Below are 20304 nucleotides of genomic sequence, written 5' to 3' on the forward strand. Positions count from 1 at the left end.
GATATGGCGAGAGCCACGTGACAATGCATGATCGGCCTGAGGACGCTCTGGAATCTGGATCCAGGCTCAGGCTATAGCTACTCGGTTTACGAGCCCATTAATACCCCATGTACCATCTTCCAGCATAATCTGTTCAAATGTCAGACGAAAGTACCGGAAACGATGTTTCTGCTGCGGTAGCATCAAAACCGGATCCACCTTCACCTCTCGATACTCTACTTTCCCCAAAGGGTCCAACATACGACGAGCTTTCCCCAAGAGGATCTGTCGCGGAGTCCGACTATAACGATGTAATCCTTGATGACGATCCAAGCTTCTCAACCGTTTCGCTCTCAGAAAATACCAGCCTTGTCACCGAAGCAGGCACGGACGATCCGCTTCCGAAGCTGAGCCGCAGGACAACTATTTCATCGACACCCTCAAAAGCTTTTTCTTCTTTACGTCATTTCTCACATAAGAAGTCTGCTTCGACGATAACAATACCATCTGCTCCTGGAAATAATATCCTTGCGCGCATCGGATCACAGGGTACCCGCGATGAAGACAGTATAGAAGCATTGCGGAGTGCTGGAGAAGGGCAGCAGAAGCTTCACGAAGAGTTTTTGCGCCTTCATAATGAGCGACGTGCTGAGGCAACAGAATCTGAACAGGGAGGCATAGACTGGGGTAAGAGTGACTATGCACCAATTTTCAGTTCTGACTCCAGTGCAAGGTTTCTGGGGAGCCGTCGTTTCAGGTAATGTGACAACTTTCTAAGCGATCTTGTATCCGGTATTCATCTCGTATCGTAGATTATCAGGGTTTCGCAGCCTCGAATCCCCAAAAACTAGCCAAAGCGATCGAGAAAGGGATTCCGGATACGCTTCGTGGAATGATGTGGCAATTAATGTATGGTGCTTCCTGACACTTAGCTCCACCACTAATAAGGCGCTTGAGGCAGGGCAGCGTCAAAGAACGCTGAACTAGAGAATACATACCTTTCACTCCTCAAGGAGTCCAGTCCTCATGAAAAGGCAATCACGCGAGATCTCGGAAGGTTCAAATTTTCTTTGGGTGTCCATATCCATACCTTGACCTTGATTTCACAGAACCTTTCCTCACCACGAATTCTTTACCGATGGACAGGGCATCGGCCAAGAACATCTTTTTAACGTTCTTAAAGCATACTCATTGTATGACCCTCAGGTTGGTTATTGTCAAGGTCTTCCTTTCGTTGTAGCGGTACTCCTTCTCAATGTGAGCTTCTCGTTGCTCCAGTTCAATTTAATTTTACTTTTTACGACCTAGATGCCAGATGAAGAGGCCTTCTCGCTCCTCGTGAGGTTGATGCACTCTTATGATCTCCGGGGTCATTTCCTCCCAGAGATGCCTAAACTGCAGCTCCGGCTTGTATGTAGAGATCCAATACAAACACTATTTTTATTCACACTTACTCTCCGATGTTAGTACCAGGTATGCCCTTCAGTTGGATCTGCGACCACTGTCTCAAGCGGCAACAGTTCGATCGATTGATAGAAGAACTACTACCCGTGCTCCACGTTCATTTCCTTAGACAAGGCATTAAATCTAGCATGTTCTGCTCGCAGTGGTTTCTAACGCTCTTCAGCTATCGGTAAGCGTGCAATTTTCAAGGCGCATAGCGTAACTCAGTAATGGAAATTCAGATTCCCACTAGAAATTGTAGTCCGGATATACGACAATTGTTTGGCCAGTGGTATAGAAGCCATCTTTGCATTCAGCATCGTGCTACTCCAGAAGAATGAAGACGAATTACTTACACTCAAGTTTGATGATATCCTCGCGTTTATAAAGAACAAGATTTTTGATCGGTACAAGGTATGTCGCGCCATCTTATCGTTGCACTCTGCTTCACAGTGAAATTGATAGGTCGAGCCTTTGGAATCACCTGAAGACCATATCACCGATTCCGATAAGAGCGTTAAATATGATGTGGATGCGTTCGTGCTGGATGCCATCTCTATGAAGATCACGCCATTCATGTTGGACACTTACTCACACGAGTATGAGGACCTTGTTCGGACCCGAGATGCACACGCGACCGAGATTGATACGTTACGAAACAACAATCGCAGCCTGTCTGCGCAAGTGTGAGTACTCGTCGGCAAGCACAACTGACCATCTTTGAATTCGTGAACTGCAATGACAGGAAAGAACTTGATGCGAATATGGCGCAATTAAATGCAGAGCATGTCGAAATCCTTGTAAGTCGTAACATAAACATTGTCAGTATATACATTGACTGAGCGATCATTCAGAACCAGCTTGTAATGGCTCGGCTACGAAACGAAGAGCTTGAGGAAGAATTGGTTAGATACAAACTCCTGTACAGTACCTTTTCCTTCCCATGCGCTATGGTTCTGAAATCCACGACAGTTACGCCGAGGCCATGCACGAGAATCAGGACTCCTTATCATCTCATCGCTTGTCATCTCCTCGGGCTAGCAGAAAGGGAAGTCGCCACTTATGATACAGACTCCACAGGACATATGGAATACATATAAATTAATTTCTTCGAGCGGTACATGTATTGAAAAGAAACTTCTGATATACAGGGCAGGCCCTCACGGGGTAGTACAAGTATGACGGCTGAAAAAGAACTACTTGGATTGAAGTCCTTGCGCAAGTTGAACCTGCGGACAAACATTTAAACCGTGGTCGACTCTTCATTCGCATGAACACTGACATCTTCCTTGCTGATGATGCGCAACTCTCCAGGAGCCGTAGCCGTGCCTGTGGCAGCGCCATAGGCGACTTGCGCTGTACGCACCGCAGAGGGGTGCTTCGTAATCCAGTACTTGATCTCATCCGGAATGACCTCGATCACGGCAATGCGTGGGTCATTCTTATCGCCTTTGTGGGTACCATCCTTCAGGTTGCCGATGTAGCCGGTAATCCTGCGCTCAGTCAAAATACGCCAACGCATAGGGCAGTTAAACGCACATCGTGGACCAATGCTTATTAATCATATCCCTGTCCTGAGTCACTCTGGCTCTACCGGAGTAGGACGCCCAGTCTGTGGAGGATGGGTCACAGAAGCTAACATTGACGTGCGCATCATTCTCGATTTCCTCGAACTTGTGAGACACGTTATTCGCAAGGAACACGAGGTTCAGCTGTAAGTCGCTGTATGCTTTACAAGGCAACGCGCATATTAGACTGAAGAGTGGTATGCAATGAGGATTGGATTCGTACGCGTAGCAGGAGTCATTGCTCGGGAATGCAAGTTCCCGTTTGCATCACGCGTGACGAGCATTCCGATCTTTGCATTCTTGATGACGGTATGCAAGTCTGAGGAGTCGTCAGTGCGATGAACCAGGTATTCGTAAAACATAATGTGTACCGGTGATCTTCTGCTGAACAGTGAGATTCGTGTTCTCTGCGAGGCTGGAGTAGGGATCGAGGCGGGCTTGTTCCGGGCTCAAATCAGACATGTTTGTAAAATCGATGTGATAGTTTAGGTGAAGGAGGATGTGGGTTGGGGATGAAAGGAATGGGGTTTATATATGACGTCGATGTTGCTGAACCATAGACTATGACGTCAGACCTCTGAACTACAGTACTACTTTCCATATCGGGTATTGAGAAGCCGTTTGGAGAGGTTAGCGCCCACGCAAACTAGTATTTTATTACATTTTGCGTTGGCAGATGTAGGCTGGTGAATCACCCCTTTTCTGGCTTCTCTGCTCCCATGGGAGGGCCATCCCACACACGCAGGATTCCTCTTGTGGTGCGACGCGGGGCAAATATGTAAGTTCTCCCAAATTTGCCTCGTAGCGCACCGCTAACAGTGGAAAAAGGCATAAGTTGACGCAGCCACCACGTCCTCCTCGCCAATAAGCCTATGCTAGCGCCTCAAGCAGCAGCACGCCACCAGCAGGGACATCCAATGTTATCGGCGGAGCCACCCAGTAACGTTGCAGACTTGAAGTATCAGTGCAGCTACTAGTAACGAATCTCCTTCCCCGTTGGACGTTGAACATGTTTCAGACATCGGCTACCTTGCAGTTCTCATAGGGTGGTTCCCGCGTCTTGCACACACTGGACAAACAAGTTTGGCTGCTTCTAGCTCCCGCTAGGTTTTCTGTCCTTTCCGAACTTTTACGTTAGAGTACATATCACCACATGTACTGAGTATTCGACGACACGTGCAATTCGATGTTGCCCCCAATAAATGATTGACATTGTACTAAGTATGATACGCAGGATTCAGATCATAGAGAAAAAACATTGTCGGCAGGTCAAGTTCGAACCTGCACCATCCAGGAGGAGACTTCGAATCTATTAACAACCTGGCCTTAAGTCTTATGGTTGACGTTCGAAGACCTCTCCGTGCGATCATAGAGAAAAACTGTTGTCAGCAAGTTTCGAACCTCCACAATCCGGGAGGAACAGATTTCAAATCTGTTACCGGCTTAGCCATGACTCTTACGGTTGACGTTCGATGACCTCTCCATGAGCTCATGCCCGAGGTGCAATCAAGGAGAAAAACTATTGTGGGCAGATTTCGAACCTGCAACAGATATCAAACTTGTTAACCACTTCGCTAAGAATAGTTAGGATAAATGATTTCAAGTTAAACATGCCAAATGGGTAAGGTCTGCCTGATGATGTGGCTGGTTGTACAGGTGAGAACGACACTAACCGTAGTGTCATGAACCGTGATTCAGTCCTATATGTACCAGCTCGCGCAGCCGTAGAGTGCGCGAACATGGGAAGAATCTGGTGTTAGCAGTGGCCTTCAATGAGAATGCATGTGACAGTATTGTTCTGTCATCGCTCGATGACTCGGATAGGCCGTACAGACCGTACCGATGACAGCTTGTATGCATAATCTCGCGTGTATATTGGCCAGCCCACATGTAGAGCTGCGCGTCCGTATGGTTGCCAAATCAACTTATGACAGTGGTCAGGAGAAGTCGTGTAATCGAATGTACCGAGAGAATAGTTGCCGGCCATTGAATGATGCCGGCAGGAACGAAAAGCTGCTTCTCCCTCAAGCTGAATTACGATATTACCGCAGCCATCGGGCCAATGATTCGTTGCATTCATGTGGTCGCCTATCAGGACAAGATCAATGCGAGAAGATATTGATGAGACGAGAAATAGAATCAGCTGCAACAGGGCAAAGCACATTACAAGCGACCATCGCACTACTCCTGAAACACTAGTTTGCATGCGGGACACCACATATCTACAGCAAGGCCGACGTGTGGATTTAGTATCCTGTAGGAGATACAACTTAGTGCCTACTCACCTTAGACTCCTTAGTGCACGTAAGTGACAACTCCCTCGTCGACGCTCCTGCTGACCGAGACACCGAAAAAGATTCGATGGCGGCCATCACTGGCACTTACAAAGTAGCGTCCGAGTCCCAAGCGCCAACTCAAAAATGGTAACGAGATACTCGATGGCGGCAGTCCGCAGCAGACCGTCTTCAAGCCATTCGGGAAGGTATGCTAGCCAAAGGAAATTAAGCGGGAGATGAGCGGCTTCTCAACAACGTCGAGGGGATAAAGATGGGAAAGAGACGATATGTAGTGTGTGAGGAGGCGCCTTGGGACCCAGCCGTACTTTGCACAGTCGATGTCATCTCAGTGCGAGAATACCACCTGACAAGCAACGGAGACTGGCGAGGGCCCACTGCCCCAGCAGAGCACATATACGACGCAAGGCTGTCGTGCATGACAGAGTTGCCTCACAACGTCCCATTTGCACTCGACAACGACGTAACGGCGAAAAATCAGAAGTGATTCCAAGCCAAAACTGCAGAAGGGAATGGTCTCGAGTGACGAGGGTTCTTGGCCAAGGACAGAACAGTCAGACTGGAATTTGAACACAAATTTGTGAAGGTGAGCGAGGACAGGGACGGAGGAGATCACACGTTGGCAAGAGAAGACAGCGAGGACAGGGTGCATTAGAAGATAGCAACATTGGAGAGTGACCGACGCACACACTGGCAGCGCGAGAAGCGTTGGACGAGTTGTCGAGGACGGGCCCTCAACGATTTATGTACGAAGCCTCTGAGACGCCAGAGCGGTAATCCGAAATTATTTGACACTTTTTTTGCGTGAGCTCTTGCCTGATTGTGAGTATTCTTCGGAAAAGGGATCTGGCTGTATAGATCCTTGAAGGGAGAGCATTTCGTTCGCCACAGTTTTTCTGTCATAGAAGTCGATCAACGTTCCTTTCATTGAAAATGACATCCACTCACCCAATGACCGTAAATTCTAGATACCCATCTGTTCCGCCAAGCTTCGTCCCCGTCACGCGGTGTACCCACTGTCCGCTCGCCTCCGGTACCGCATCGCCTCCCGCCTCCTCAACATCATCACCCTTCAGTCCTCCATCCCCTTCTTCCTCGACGGATGACCCTTCTCCATATTCGAATTCCCAGAGGTCTTGCGGAATGTGGCGTCGTGGTATTGAAACGTTAAACGTACGGTGGAGGAGTAGCGAGACGTGATCGGGAGAATATAGGATAATTTTACCTACTATTGAAGAATGTTATTAGATTCGAGCGGTACAAGGTAAACAAAACACGCACCAAGTTTCATAGATACAGCCGGGCTCCAGATCGTAGCATCGAAAGTGACATCGCAAATCGCGAAAGGACAGTCGGCATTGATGCTCGCTGTTGGACTGGGGAAATGTGAATTTGAGTGAGTCAAGAGAACACCGCACAAGGACGGGATATATCTATGTATTCAGTTCAGTATCACAAATTTGTCTACGAAATGTACCAACTCACCGCATGATCATGCTGTCTAATAATTCCTCCACACCCGCGCGTAGATTGCCGGCGAATACTGGAGGTACAGAGAGCGTTATGGTAGTTTTCGTCACCCGGAATTCACTTGTCGAAGGTGTGGTGCACGGCTTCCCCGCGTCCTGTTTCGATTTCTTCTTCCTGGGTATATCATGCTCTGCGTCGGATCCACGATTCTTCCGTTTTTTGAGGCCCGAGGCGGTCGTAGTGACATACATGAGTCCGAGCAGAAAATTTCAGACCCATCTATGGAAGACAGGAGCGTTCCGTTACATGGTGTGACCACACCCATACTAGGCAGGTGTGACGTTGGGACCGTGCTTTGTTTTTTAAAATACAAGGATCCAAAATAGAAATAAAAATCTGGTTATACCCAAGTTATACCTGGGCAGTGGCTGCCGGTAGACCGATAGCTAAGCGCTCGTGTCTCCAGGCAGCAGAATATGCGCCATCGTTCAAATCCTCACTGGTTTCCTGACTTACGAGATTGTTAGTGATTGGTGACCGTAGTGGATCCAGGACTTAGTTGTATTTGTTGCCAACTAGTGACCTGCATTTCTTTTCTGTGTGCAAGCCTGTGCAAGCGCGACTCTCGCTGTCTACCCTGAAGCCAGACGACAGTTTACCCCCTACAGTCGTCAAATCTAAGACATGTATAGGCCGGCCGCGGGAATTACAGGAGCTCGAGCTAGCGTTGGAGGGCAAGGCATCAACTGACACTTTCCAGACGAGGATGAACGCGAAAATGGCACCGATACCTGCCCACTTGAATGGACTCATCACATGCGGTTTTCAACGTCTCGTCGAACAGAATTTCGAGCTCTGCGTTGATTTATTTAATTGGCACGCATTATGAAACAGATAGTGCAGTTCATTAATGCGACTGTTAAAACTTTCGCCCTCGGATTGGGATAGAGGGACAAGTCCTTGAGTATGTTCACTGTTTGCATTGGTCAGACAAAAACGTTCGATCGATAAAATGTAATTTGCCGGACAAGTTGTAGAGAAAAGTAGAGGAAATCAGACATATGTAACTCAAAACACACATAATTGAGGCAAGTACAAGACACATATACACAGCTACAGAATAACAATACAGTCCCTATGTACAGCAGCAAAAAAATCGCAAGTCCAAGAAACATCGAACAACAAGATCAGTGTTAATACTTCGACCAAGCGGGGGTCTGTGGTTCCGCTTGCAACGCTGGAAAGTCGGTCGCCTCCCACGATCCCGGTATGAGGGCGATTGGAAGGAGCCAAGTGGCAGTGAGAACTATTCCGTACCCTAGTTTTGATGGAAACGTTGTGACAGCGATCAGTTATGATTCGGTCACGTTGATGAACAGGTACCTTTATCAAATATTTTGACTGCTGACCAGCTCCAGGCAATGAAGCCTCCGATATAGCCAAGGTATGGTACAAGTCGGCGGAGAAAAAACATCGGGGTACGCAGCTGTGGTGGCATGAGTGTGATAGGTAAATGATCCAGTAGCCACTTCAATGCAGTTGTGATTAAGGCAGCGCGTTTCGCAGCTTCAAGCTGTTTATCATTGAGAGCATCGAGCACAGGGGGTGGAAGGTAACTAATATCAGCCACATTAGTTTTGAAAGTGCGCGATTATATCAGTAAAGACGCCTACATTCGGAACCCCCACCACATCGCCTGAATGGATATTTTTGTGGGCGATGGGAGCCAGACACGATATTCAACTTGCTCATTTACACCAAGAGCAGTCGTGTCCTCTGGTTCGACTCTGCTGTTGGATGCAAACTGCTCAGGGCTTGCCCTTTGTTTCCCCTTGCGTCTATCGGAACTCTCGCTCTGGGCGAGGACTTGTTCGATTGACTCTGATGGAAGGGGAACGAAAGTCAGCTGAGGCGTGCGGATCTCTTCTCCATCTCCATTGAGTGAGACAATCTCAGAGCGCGCGATCTCTATCTCCGAGTCCTCCGTGGGCTCTAAAGGTCCGTACATCATCACTGATCCATTGTCATCTTCATACTCCGCGCCAGTGCGCGGTTCCTCTGCATTTGGCTCAGTGGTGCCATCCCTCTTCGTTAGAGGGGATCGCAATCGGTCTAACACAGACCAAACAGACTCTCTCCCACGATCGACCGACCCATTCATGACGGTGAATGAAGTGAGGAATGTCGTCAACTTTGAGTCAGGAAATCCTGGGGAAGATATCGAAGGGTTGTCATTGGAATCTATGACTGGTGTTCCAGATGGTGTAGTATGAAAGGGAGGAAAAGACGTGGGTAGCCCAGATGGCATGGAGGGCAATGATGCTATCATAGCTTGGATTTTTCGAGCGAGAGTGTCAGGTTCTGGTGGTTCGCTTTCAACTCCGACTTCTCCACCATCAAATGGAATCACATCAGCAGTCGCACTGCTGCCTGCCTCCTGGATCTCATCATCAATGATGGGGGGAGCAGGAAGGGATGCAGCAGTGGGAGTGATCGGTTGTTGACCTTGATTACTTCCCTCTACGAACCAGGAGGATGGAGGAAATTCTGGCCTCTTCGCCTTGCGGGCATACTTCAATAACCAATTGTCTATGGTGTTTATCTTCGCTTTTGGAAGTTTTGATGCGGAGGGCGATAAAGCTCCCAGGGCGTCAGCATGAGCGGTTGGCGTCGATTGCTCTAGTATTGTAGCGCTGGCCTTGCTGAAGCTCCTGACAAAGCGAGGAACGATGCCAGGGGTCGGCTCTGATTTTGGAGGCGACACACGTTCTTGTTCCATTGAGGCCAGATGGAAGCAGTTTTAGTGACTGCGCGTCAGGTGCAGCATGTTATGTGTGGCTGTGCCCGATAGTTATTACCTCTTGTTTTGGTAATCGGGTCTAACGATTGCCTGTCAGTTTCCTCGAGGCTCGAGGATGTAGTTTTTCGCGCAGGGCGGCCGCAGGCCTAACATGTACAGACGATCAATGTTCCTTTTATACTGAATTGTTTTCTGGTATGCTCATGGACAGTACTAGACTAGTAACTAAGTGCACGAATATTAATGTTACTTCAGGTATCGCGCCCCCTGACTGATTTGGTTGTTAAGGCCGAGTAAATTGCCCTTGGACCTAGACGTACGTCCTCGCTTTTAATATTGGTGAAGCCTCTTAACACCACGTCCACGAAAATTGTGCAGCATGCTTATAGTTCGGCATCAAGTCTTGATCGATATGATTCTTCCGATCCGATATATACTAAGTGATATGATGTGTACATACGTACGATAGCAGCAGCTTGAGGGATTCAAATTTTTGGTCGGATATAAGTCGGTCTAGCAGATCAAGCTGATCATGATGATAATTTGATAAGATTAGATGTAAAACCAAAATAGTACTTACAGCTGTGTAAATTGTTCCGGTTAACGTAGTTTGAGAGTCATGAGACAGATGGACTACAGCGGTGTTGAGACTAGCGACGGAGGCGGGTTGCAAAGAATTAGTACTTAGTGAGCAACCAAGCCATGGTGATCGTTCTAACATTATGTCGGATTAGCTGTTGCTTTGTGGGAGAATTAGCCGCCGCGTGTTTCTTTAGATGAAGCTGAAATGGGAAAGATGTGCGAGGCGTGGCGTGCAGCCGGCGGGCTGAGCCAAGCTTGCAATAGCCCTGCATTTACTTTACATTATTTCACTCACTTTGACGTTAAACTGCCATTGTAGCCTTTTGACTCTTGACTCTATCAAACATCCTTTCATCGCGTGTACAACCCATCTTAAACATTTAAATCTAGTCCACCATCAGCTCATCATCTCCTGGGACTCTATATCACGAGCATGACCTCCACGCTCTCCATGCCAACTATTGATTCTCTCTGTCCTCAGATTCAATCCTTGTCTCGCCCTCAAACGTATCCCCGTCATCGTGAGGTCCTGGCTATAACAATGAACAATGTACCCAACCCCACATATCTTCACGACTACCCAATCCATCCCTCTCGCTTCCCAATCTCCTCAATTCGCCCAGATGGTCCACAGAATACTCCATCCATACCACCCCGCACACCCCCAAAGCCTGTATTCCCGCGGTATGACCCTCTCCGTGTCCTCTCCCAAGAATCCACCCCGCCCCCACCCACAAAGCAGTCATTTTTACACCCCCTACAGGTGGCACCTGGTGTCCTGGCAAACGGCGTCATCACTGTGATGCTACCCGCCGTCCGCGAGTTTCTCAGTGCTGCTGCCGGTGCACCACCTGCCGCACCCGAGCTCCCAAGCGACAGTAGAGTATTAGCGCTTGCTGCTCTCGCCGTGTTCTATCGTCCGATGCACCCTGCGCATTGGGTCTTTTGGAATAAGGAACAGAAGAAGAACACTGCAGCCATTGTACAGAGTGTACTCGGTGAGTCTACTAGACATGTTCGTTCTTATGTAGTTCACTATACCATATTTCCTGCGTTCTCGCCTTTGATGCGCATCGATTCCACTTTCCATTACACTCAGTGTGACTCTGTCAATCATGTACTAACATCCGCTTCAGATACAACACCCACTCCCATCATCTCACCCATCGGCTGGATAGCCATCCAAGACAATCTATGGATTCTTGGTTCCCTCCAACACGCCTATTCCAGTGCCCTATCTTCCCAACCCTGGTACGCCGCATACGTTCCATCTGAAAGCGAAACCCGCATGAGTCTGCGCAAGCGCAAACCCACTATGATCCAAGAGCAAGTCATCGAAGATGATGACGACGATCTCCTCATGCCTCCTCCACCCAGGAAGCGTGCAAGGACGCGCAGGACTGCTACGACCGCCAGGAGCCCGAGGAAACCGGAAGAATTCTCCCCTCCTGACAACCCGGAGACAGAGGATGTGCCCGATGAGGTCGAAGCTAGCACCGAACTACCGGAACCGGAACCAGTGCTTATGCTGACGCGCGCAGCCAAGCGCGAGCTCGTCGAAATCCCTGTCCCAGCACAAGATGCCGAGAAATCTGTCTCACCAGAGCCGCGTAGAAGCCAGCGGAAGAAAGGTGATTCACCGGCGTCTTCGGCGACTACTCTCACGCGTATCCACTCGCGGGAGTTGTCGGCAGAGTCCGTGGAGGGCGCTGAAAGCGCTGGAAGTAGCACTGTTTGCGAGGAGGAGCCAGACAAAGAAAAAACAAAGAAGGGCCGTGCGAACAAGGAAGTTAAGCGCATTGATACAGCTGTCAAGCGTCTTGACAATACCGGCGAGGACGAGGGAGACGATGAAGAAGTTGAGGAGGAGAAATCTGCTCCCGCCAAGAGATCTCGCACCTCAGCTTCTCGTGCAAAGCCGAGGTCCAGGGCCCCACCAAAGAGAACCAACTCGGCCAATACCAATTCTGAGGAAGGCGGCGAGCACGCAGATGCCACTCCCGCACCTCCTGTGCCTAAACCAAAGTCACGCTCGCGCCCAAGGACGCGCAGGCGTTAGTTTGGCACAGATTCTTTTTGTTTCAATACATCAATGGATTTCTAACGCACTGGAGGGACCGAACCATGATATCACGAATTGCATCGAGTACCGGAGCACATCACACATCACATCACATTATATCGCACAAGCATCGCGCTTCGTCATTGGTCAGGATAATCTGGCCCATCGGATCAGGATTAACGAAAGGAAGGAAGCATCTGAAGGAATGAATGCGTAGAATGTACTATCATCGATTTTCAGGACTGAGAAGTTGTTGCATCATCATTTTTCTTCCTATTCTCGTCATTTTAATTTTCCTTATCCTCCCACCATCATCTCCCAGCTTTCTTTCTTTTCTTTTCTTCTCCCCTTCCCCCTCTTCATTTCCGATCAAACTTTTCTCTCGCTCAGGTGCACAGTTACTGGATTTGTGAAGGGCAAGAACCCATCGTTTGTTGTCGCGCTGCTATCGTTTCCTTTTTTTTTGTCATTGTCACCATCACTATCATTTTTTCTCGATTCCTTTTGTCTTCTGGCCTTGTTCTGTGTGTGTGATCACATGGCAGGTGTATACATGGCGAGCTGGATCGCCCTTGTAGCGGCAGGGATGATACTGGTTTATATGTACTACTACGACTGCTACCTATAGATAGCTGGAGCTCAGGCTGCACACTTGCAGAGCTGAGAGCGGTGTATATCATATTTCTTGATTTTCACGTTGTGCGTTAATATCGTGCCAAGACAAAGGATCTGCTCGCGAGTTGCGCCGGCGCGTCGATGAGACGCGATGTGACAAGTCACGTGCGTGTGAGTTTGTCGTCACGTTTTGGCAAAACTTTGCGAAGCTCCTGCCTTCGTCATGGACTGCGACCAGATGTATGTATGTCTCTCAGAGATCTACACATGAATGTGCTAATGGCACATTAACGTTCGATCACGCTGCGACAGGCTGTGACTTGGCTGCGACCCTACCTGCCGTACGGAAACCCGAATCTCAAATAGCCACGACCCACGATGATCCCGATCACAACAGAGGACATGCACTTCCGGATCTACTACATTGATGCTGCTGAAATTCACCTGACGGGATCCTCGAGTTCAATTGGCAATTATGGCTGTATCTCTTGCCTTGATCTGTTTCAGGCTGCGTTTAAATTAGCCTCCTATAAGACGTTGCCTCCTTACCGTTTGATCATCGATACTATTAATCTGGGACTTGGACTTGAATGTAAGTATGTGTTTGTTTCTTTGATCGTGGTCTTACATCTCACAGCGGGTTTGGAATGTAATTCAGCTTTTGAGTCTGAGGTTGTTACGTCTCCTTAGCGAAGGAGTTTATTTTGGGCGACTGTCCTAGACTAACCTTGATAACTGAGACGTGCTAACGGCTCATTTGAAATATCCGCCAAGATGGTGGATCGTCAATATTAATGCGGCAGTCCATGCCCGCGGCGCACGATATCTACCAGGATGGTGGACGGTCATCGACGCCGTGCCCGACATATCCCCGAATCCCACACTGGAACTCTGAGCCTGAAAACGGCGTCCGATGGGTTTAAAGAGCTACCTTTGCTGGATCCCCTAACCTAGGGCATGGAACGCTTTGCTGAGGTATATGCACTTCGAGGTGGTGGTGTACGGTATAATACTGCATGCTCAATTTTTCCTACTTGAGCTTGTGACACCGTGGCGCTCCATTCCCCTGGCTACCCCGAAGGAGAACTCCTTTTCAAGAATACAGGATGCGTCCCTACATTCCGGACCTACACAAGATTTTGGATCTTTCCATGCTAGCATTGCCTAGGACGGATATGACCGTTGTGTAACCGTGACAGGTGCTATCATCGCCTCGTCAAGTGCCTTGTGTTATCCAAGATGCCTCGAAAAAGAAATCACGCTCTCGATACGCCATACAGCACGCATATACTCAAGTTATCAGTATCCCGTTCCCCACCGCCACGATGATGTCACGGCGCCTGTTTTTACCCTCGGATGGCATAGCTGCATATTCTAACTACATGGGCCATCCTCACTAGGCCGCGAAGACAATAGGACCGATCGTCAGATGCTCGTACGGAAAGCTTCTGTCTACTGCTCTATGGTTCTACGATCGTGCCACACACTAGAACGAGATATCTGTGGATTTGGCGTTATTACTCACCCCCAGCCACCGCCTGTCACGATATTATGCCGACATGAAATACCTCTGGGTCCCTGAACGTTATCGCAAGCCTGGGGCGTATTGATACCATTCAATGATATACTGGGAGCTCTTGTATTACTGGGATTCTCATCATTATTATCTCCTGCTGACACAGCCTTCCCGTCAACGACTCCGCAAACCTGAATGCCTCTATGAACGTTCGTTCGTTCTTGCACCAAAACGTCGGCTCTCAGTCTGGAATAATATCACAACACCAAACTCTATAAAAAACGTTTTGCCTGTCCTGGTCTACGGTTCGACGGAGTGGCGTTCAAACGTTCTTACCGCTTTCAACCGGACCTCTGGCCCAAATGTCTCTCGTTGTTCGGTTTTCATGCCGACGTATCGATTTACGGCAAGATTCCCAGCGTTAGGGTTACATCTGGTGCGGGGATCATTGGCGAGCTTCTCCCTCAGGCTATTGCAAGCTGGATTCACGTGGACATCCGATTCTGTCATATGTCCCCCTTGATGCCCATACGTTGTTGTGCCCCTCACCAGCCGGCGCTGACACGACTTTGAAGTGTCGTGCTGCGGTTGCGCCCCGGAGAAGAGCGCATTACGTCTACTTCGAATTGATTCTCTTTCTCGATTGGGTTTCAAATTCAACCCTCGGTCACTCTCAATACTTGCTTATTAGGACATACCACTGACATGCATCTCTTCGTCTCGGTTGGGCATTCTTCGTAGAATGGAAGTTTGAATGCTACTTATTCTCATCGGTCCACAGTAGCGAAGGAATCGCATACCTTTTTAACTCAACGCAGATAAAGGTAGAAGATAAGGATATGCGTTGTCAACTTTGCATTCAATCCGGCGAAACGAAGACCGAATGGCGGGTGATAACAGCGATAAGTTCCTACCCTATTCACGCCACAGCCCCATTAGACTTATCACGCAAACGTATACAGATATGACAGTCCCCGCTGACTATCGTAACGTTTGCATGCACAATTACATGCAACAACGGTGCAGAATGACGCTCGAGAATTTAATCTCCCGCGAAGCTTAGGAAGAAATACATATTGCTCGGCTTAGCGCGAGCGAATTGGCTAGGCGTTATGAACGGCAGTGTCACCGTGGCCAACTGCCGGGGTCCAAATTAACATGACGCATATTAACGCGATGACCAATTTTGCATAAACCTATCCGCGGACCCCCTGAGAGTATCGAAATTCACCGACATCAGATATCAAACCGTTTGGTTCCAATTTCCGCACGCCGCATGTCAAGTTGTATTGCCTACCGATGCTCAGGGAAGGGATGTTATACGCGGACGCTCATGGCCCATCGATGGTGGCTGACATTGACGACTGCATCGCCGGCAAACCGCGTGCGCTTTCCGGTACCGCTCCCACGACACTGCATCCATACGCTATGATCGCGTTCACCAAGTTGGCCGTGGTTAGCTGTGCTTGGCGATCAAAGGCCATTGGACCTCAGTAGGGGGTCAAGTTATGTGGAATTTGAAGACGCCGTTTACCAATAACTGAAAGAACTACTTCTAGGACGCAACCATCATACTGGTGGAACGGTGCGCCTGTCAGTCCCCGGTCCGGAGAACGAACCTTGGTAAGAAATGTGACAGCGCTGTTCCCTCGTAGGGTTAGTGGGTCAGCGCTGATAGTTCGGTGATTTATGGTGGCCCGCACTTGGTGTCTTACAGGTCGTTCAAGGATTACCCGGCGATAGTCTCTAGTATTTTCCCGAAATCATTCTATGGACCATTTTGGAATGGGTCCCCAAGGAAGGTTAGACTCGGGTATGGTCGGCACCATTTATCATCATATGAAGTCACGCTGAGATCGAGTGGTCTTCGATGAAGCTACCGCCGCGGGAGAATAGCGAGGTTTGGATATTAATAGCAAGCCAATTACCTTGTTGCGAATAAAAGGTCCTTCCTTCAATTCGAGCCGCCTGGCGGAGTTAACTGTGTGTAAGGTATGTATTTTGCACACACTAGGTTGACTGCATTTTCCAAGGATGACCAGAAATGCCAGTGGGTTGAATCAGGCGGATGTTCAAAGGTGTCGCCGGTATGTCAAGTTCTATCAATTCGCTTAGATGAGATTGGCACGATAAGTCGCACCGGGCTCCTATCATAGGCTTCCCGTTTGCATTAAGCCAACCACGCTGCCAACCCCCTGAATGCTAAGATTTGTCACTTGAAGGCAGCAGCTACACTGTTCTTATTTCAGAAGTTATGTAACGTTTTCCCCATAGAAAGAACTTGTATGGTGTTCCAGTCCCAGGGAAGACAACATTCTCCCGTAAGTGGTGATTGGTATGTGGCACCTTTGGAGAATTAAACTATATGTCAAGCATGCACGATCTATATATATGGAAGACAAATCGTACTATATTTCTCAGAGTGGAATCTGGATCATGTTCCTGAGCCAGAACATGCTGCTACTTTTAAGTGAAACATGTGTCGCGTATGTAGTAGGCGAGACATGTGTGAACCCCAATGGCTTGAAGAGCGATGTTTAGAGAGTAATTTTGGTATTGATTAAAGGGGCGGGGAAGTGACGCATGTGCGTCTGTATACATGAATAGGTGCATACTGATGGGGATTACGTCGAACACCATAGATGGAGGGCCGCGAAAGGCGTGGCATTTATATCATCGTTCTGGCTAAGCATGGAACCTTGCAATTGAAGGTGGTTGCGAATTTGGCAGTCCTCAGCCTTTCCTATGGGAATGAGCGGGGTCATTCACCGAAAGTAGATATATATGAAAGGTGGCTAATAGCAGTTCCAATTCGAACTTTGGCAAGACCCGTCATGGAAGCCGGCTGAATCTGAATCAACGTGTTGGATGTGGATATATAAACGTGCCGTTTACCTCTCTCTCACTGTTCATGTGCATCCACATGACCCTATCGCCGTAAAGAGCGACCGTCACGTAGGTAGGATGCGCCCTACGTTGTGCTCGGAGAGGAGCGGTCGGTGAATGTCAATCCCATGTGCCGAAGGGGATTAGGTACTTAGTTGATGGTACCGAGTGGATAATATTGGACAGGGAGTTTTTGGAAGCTTCACCCAATAAAACCAAGGAGGCTATGCATGGCGTAACTGGCCAGGCCAGGCCCCATGTCAATGAACAACACGGACGACAACCGTTAAACACGTCGTCTGCTGTGCATGAATGCAGAATGAAACAAGTAAATAAGCTTGTAGTGAATCATGATATATACAACCATATGAAACAGTAACGAGGAATGAAAAAAGGACCGGTAGTTTAAGAAGAATGTAAAGCCATAAGCGCTGTGACCTGGCAAGGCATTACCAAATTCTGCTTCCGTCTTAGCGGGTCACCCAAACTTACCAGCCATTGTTGCGCTGGCCACTGCTTTCTCTCTTCCCACTAACTCCATCACTCTTCAATGCCCTCCCAGTCGTCTTCCTCGTCGGCTTCGTCCTCTACTTCCTTCCAAAAGATGAAGAAACGGTAAGTCAACTTCTCTGCCTCATGCTCCCCAATTCTCACCCTTCGTCATCCTATCTCTTCAGTAGATTGTCCCGAGAGCAACTCTTAAAGAGTCTTGAGGTCATTCAACATCTCAATTTACAAAATCGTTCAACATAATTAAACTCTTTCTTGCTGCCATTGTAGATCTTGGGTCCTCTTGCAGCACCGCTGCCACCAGACCTCCCACCGTCACCCCCCGCATCCCGGTCAAACTCCCCTACCGCACCAGCCATTAAGAGAAAGCATGAATCCTCACTGGAACATGATGTCGTCAAGCGTTCTAGAACCAACGGGCTGCCAGAGAAGCCCTCCTCACATCACCATCATCATTATCACCCACCACCACCTCCTCCTTCACAACCGCTCAGGTCTTCAAACGCAGTTCCTTCATTCAACTTGCGTTCTGAGCCATCAGAGGATGGAGAAGTACGAGAAGATACCACTGCCGTGACGCCTCGGGGTCCGGCGCCTGCTGTTCTGTCAACCACTGTGCCTGTGCGGCGTCCGCGGCGCGGACGTCCAACACTCGCCTCCTTCGATGAAATGCATGATAAATACCACAACTATGGTAGGAAGCTCAAGTATTCAGGCGATGCTCGCTTCTGGTCGACATATCCTGCTACACACAAGGAGTACCGTCCACTGGCTAGCCCACCGGCTCCAAACTCCCCATACCATAAGCATGGAGGGCTCATTGCGCGACTCGAGCTCGTAGACGCACTTGTATGCTTCACCTACTCATTGTGGAGCAAGGATTTCAGCAGGAAATCATGCTTCCGTGAGACTTGGGCTACCATCGAGGCATTCCTCGGGTGGTGTAAAAATAAATGGATCGCTGAGCTTGATACGATCGGCGATCGTGAAAAAGCCCTCTTGGGCTTGATGTAAGCACCCCCTTACTGTGGTTTTCCGTTCTGCTCACGCATTTAACGCACACAGCTGGATGATTGAAGGATTCATCCACGGGCGAAAGTTCTTTTTTTCAGCAAAGACGGTCATAGAACCCGAAATGGACCGCATATGGGCAAAAATGAAGGCTGAGATGGCGATGCTCAGCAGCAATGCGGAGAAAGCGGACGGACAGCCCACACCACCAATGCTTCCTTCTCCCGCAAGCATAGCTCCTGCCAATAGTGCAAACTCCACACCTATAAACAACAGTGCGAGCGGCACTCCGAGTGTGAACACCTCTAATAGTATCAGTATGGCCAACTCGCCCGCTCCCTCCCGCCCAGCACCTCCAATTTCTACCGCACTCCCACAGTATATGCATTGTCTTCTGCCTCAGACAGCCAAGGGTCAAAGCGCGAGCTACAACATGATCGAAGCAGCCGCCAAGGCAACGGCGACCATTAATCCCGCGCTCACGTTCAACGTCAAAGAGCTATCCGGTGGCGTTATGGCCGCGGGGTACTGTATGGAGTTTGCTCAACGCACTCTGACCCTGCCCATATTGGCACGCCATTATCCCACGACATTTGCCCGGATGATGAGTTCCAGTCTGACTGCGCACGAAGAACACGAGCCTGACATTGAAGATGAAGAAGGGGAACTGTTCTGGCCTGGCCAGTGTGTAACTGGAGAGGGTCTCGGTTGGGTTTGCCTGATGGGTAAAGCCATGATCAAGGAATTCGGCCGAGACATTGGCTATCTCGGACTTGCCGGCGTCGTCCCTAAGCCCGCTCCTGGACCGATAACAGGCGATTCATCCCGACACGCATCCGTACTCCGGTAGCAAGCCATAAGAGCCATACCATTCCACGCGATTCTCATTTCTTGTCGGCATCATCATCTGGAGTCATGATTTTACTTGCAATCCACGGAAGATCTTGGATGGATTTTCTCGGATTTCATTGCGGAGAAGGTTTTCAAGCCTTCTGGATCTCTCGCCCTATCGCGCCAGCTCAATGGACGTTGCCTACGCTTTAGCGACCTCGCCCAACCCTTCGTAGCACCCTTGCTGCAGACCAGTGCATTTAGCGCTCTCAACTTTAGATCAAACTTGTATTATTACTCATATCAACTTGTCATCGATATCACTTCTGCCCTGGCCCAGTGGCCTGCCGAGACCGTCCCTTTCCCTGCTGGTCTGCCGACCCTTGTTCATTGGGTCGAGAGGATGTGCTAATTGCATCGTCACCGCCACCTGCATTCTCATCGCACCGCAATTAGCACTGGCCTCTCGTTCCTTGTATTTATCCCGATCTACGACTCTCGTCCTCTCAACGCGGTCCTCTTTTCCTGTTTGTTGAAGGAGATAAAACGTACATATGTACTTTTACTTACTATACCGAGTGCCGTCGAAGACAGGACACTCGAGGCTGAGATGGATTGGTCCCCGCGCCCCCATCAGTTCGCATGGGGTGCATATCTCATTTTATCCCTGGGGTTGAGAATTACTCTGCTCATTTGTACATCTAATTCAATCTTCTGGAATTTGGCTTTGAGGGCGC

General features: G+C 49.0%; 7 protein-coding genes across 7 annotated transcripts; 3 read left to right on the plus strand and 4 right to left on the minus strand.

Annotated features, from left to right (window-relative positions):
- Positions 1-17: 17 nt before the first annotated feature.
- DFJ58DRAFT_42120 (rab-GTPase-TBC domain-containing protein) lies at positions 18-2506 on the plus strand. Its single transcript, XM_041380309.1, has 13 exons — positions 18-666; positions 713-736; positions 792-888; positions 941-1036; positions 1089-1236; positions 1288-1389; positions 1447-1452; positions 1500-1612; positions 1665-1836; positions 1888-2108; positions 2168-2222; positions 2277-2344; positions 2395-2506. Exons 1-13 carry the CDS (start codon positions 138-140, stop codon positions 2486-2488), a joined length of 1725 nt encoding a protein of 574 aa, XP_041248759.1. The 5' UTR covers positions 18-137; the 3' UTR covers positions 2489-2506.
- A 159-nt stretch (positions 2507-2665) lies between these two features.
- DFJ58DRAFT_714022 (uncharacterized protein) lies at positions 2666-3452 on the minus strand (the record flags this gene model as incomplete). Its single annotated transcript, XM_041383973.1, has 4 exons — positions 2666-2915; positions 2962-3151; positions 3214-3309; positions 3362-3452. The coding sequence occupies 4 exons, from the start codon at positions 3450-3452 to the stop codon at positions 2666-2668; spliced, it is 627 nt and encodes a 208-aa protein (XP_041248760.1).
- Positions 3453-4673: 1221 nt separating this feature from the next.
- DFJ58DRAFT_42207 (uncharacterized protein) lies at positions 4674-5435 on the minus strand. Its single transcript, XM_041380318.1, has 2 exons — positions 5276-5435; positions 4674-5212 (listed from the first exon to the last, which is right to left on the minus strand). Exon 2 carries the CDS (start codon positions 5194-5196, stop codon positions 4792-4794), a length of 405 nt encoding a protein of 134 aa, XP_041248761.1. The 5' UTR covers positions 5197-5212; positions 5276-5435; the 3' UTR covers positions 4674-4791.
- Positions 5436-5983: 548 nt separating this feature from the next.
- On the minus strand, positions 5984-7038 carry DFJ58DRAFT_42201 (uncharacterized protein). Its single transcript, XM_041380317.1, has 4 exons — positions 6770-7038; positions 6566-6717; positions 6233-6512; positions 5984-6180 (listed from the first exon to the last, which is right to left on the minus strand). Exons 1-4 carry the CDS (start codon positions 7003-7005, stop codon positions 6069-6071), a joined length of 780 nt encoding a protein of 259 aa, XP_041248762.1. The 5' UTR covers positions 7006-7038; the 3' UTR covers positions 5984-6068.
- A 701-nt stretch (positions 7039-7739) lies between these two features.
- DFJ58DRAFT_764954 (uncharacterized protein) lies at positions 7740-9691 on the minus strand. Its single transcript, XM_041388727.1, has 3 exons — positions 8428-9691; positions 8138-8370; positions 7740-8072 (listed from the first exon to the last, which is right to left on the minus strand). The coding sequence occupies exons 1-3, from the start codon at positions 9531-9533 to the stop codon at positions 7948-7950; spliced, it is 1464 nt and encodes a 487-aa protein (XP_041248763.1). The 5' UTR covers positions 9534-9691; the 3' UTR covers positions 7740-7947.
- A 675-nt stretch (positions 9692-10366) lies between these two features.
- On the plus strand, positions 10367-12396 carry DFJ58DRAFT_42231 (uncharacterized protein). The gene is made up of 2 exons (XM_041380321.1): positions 10367-11134; positions 11273-12396. The coding sequence occupies exons 1-2, from the start codon at positions 10570-10572 to the stop codon at positions 12193-12195; spliced, it is 1488 nt and encodes a 495-aa protein (XP_041248764.1). The 5' UTR covers positions 10367-10569; the 3' UTR covers positions 12196-12396.
- A 5209-nt stretch (positions 12397-17605) lies between these two features.
- Positions 17606-19882, plus strand: DFJ58DRAFT_42242 (uncharacterized protein). The gene is made up of 4 exons (XM_041380326.1): positions 17606-17830; positions 17893-17929; positions 17996-18735; positions 18791-19882. The coding sequence occupies exons 1-4, from the start codon at positions 17766-17768 to the stop codon at positions 19584-19586; spliced, it is 1638 nt and encodes a 545-aa protein (XP_041248765.1). The 5' UTR covers positions 17606-17765; the 3' UTR covers positions 19587-19882.
- The last annotated feature ends 422 nt before the right edge of the window (positions 19883-20304 follow it).

Source organism: Suillus subalutaceus, assembly GCF_016647625.1.
Source record: "Suillus subalutaceus strain FC151 chromosome Unknown DFJ58scaffold_11, whole genome shotgun sequence".
NCBI lineage: Eukaryota > Fungi > Basidiomycota > Agaricomycetes > Boletales > Suillaceae > Suillus > Suillus subalutaceus.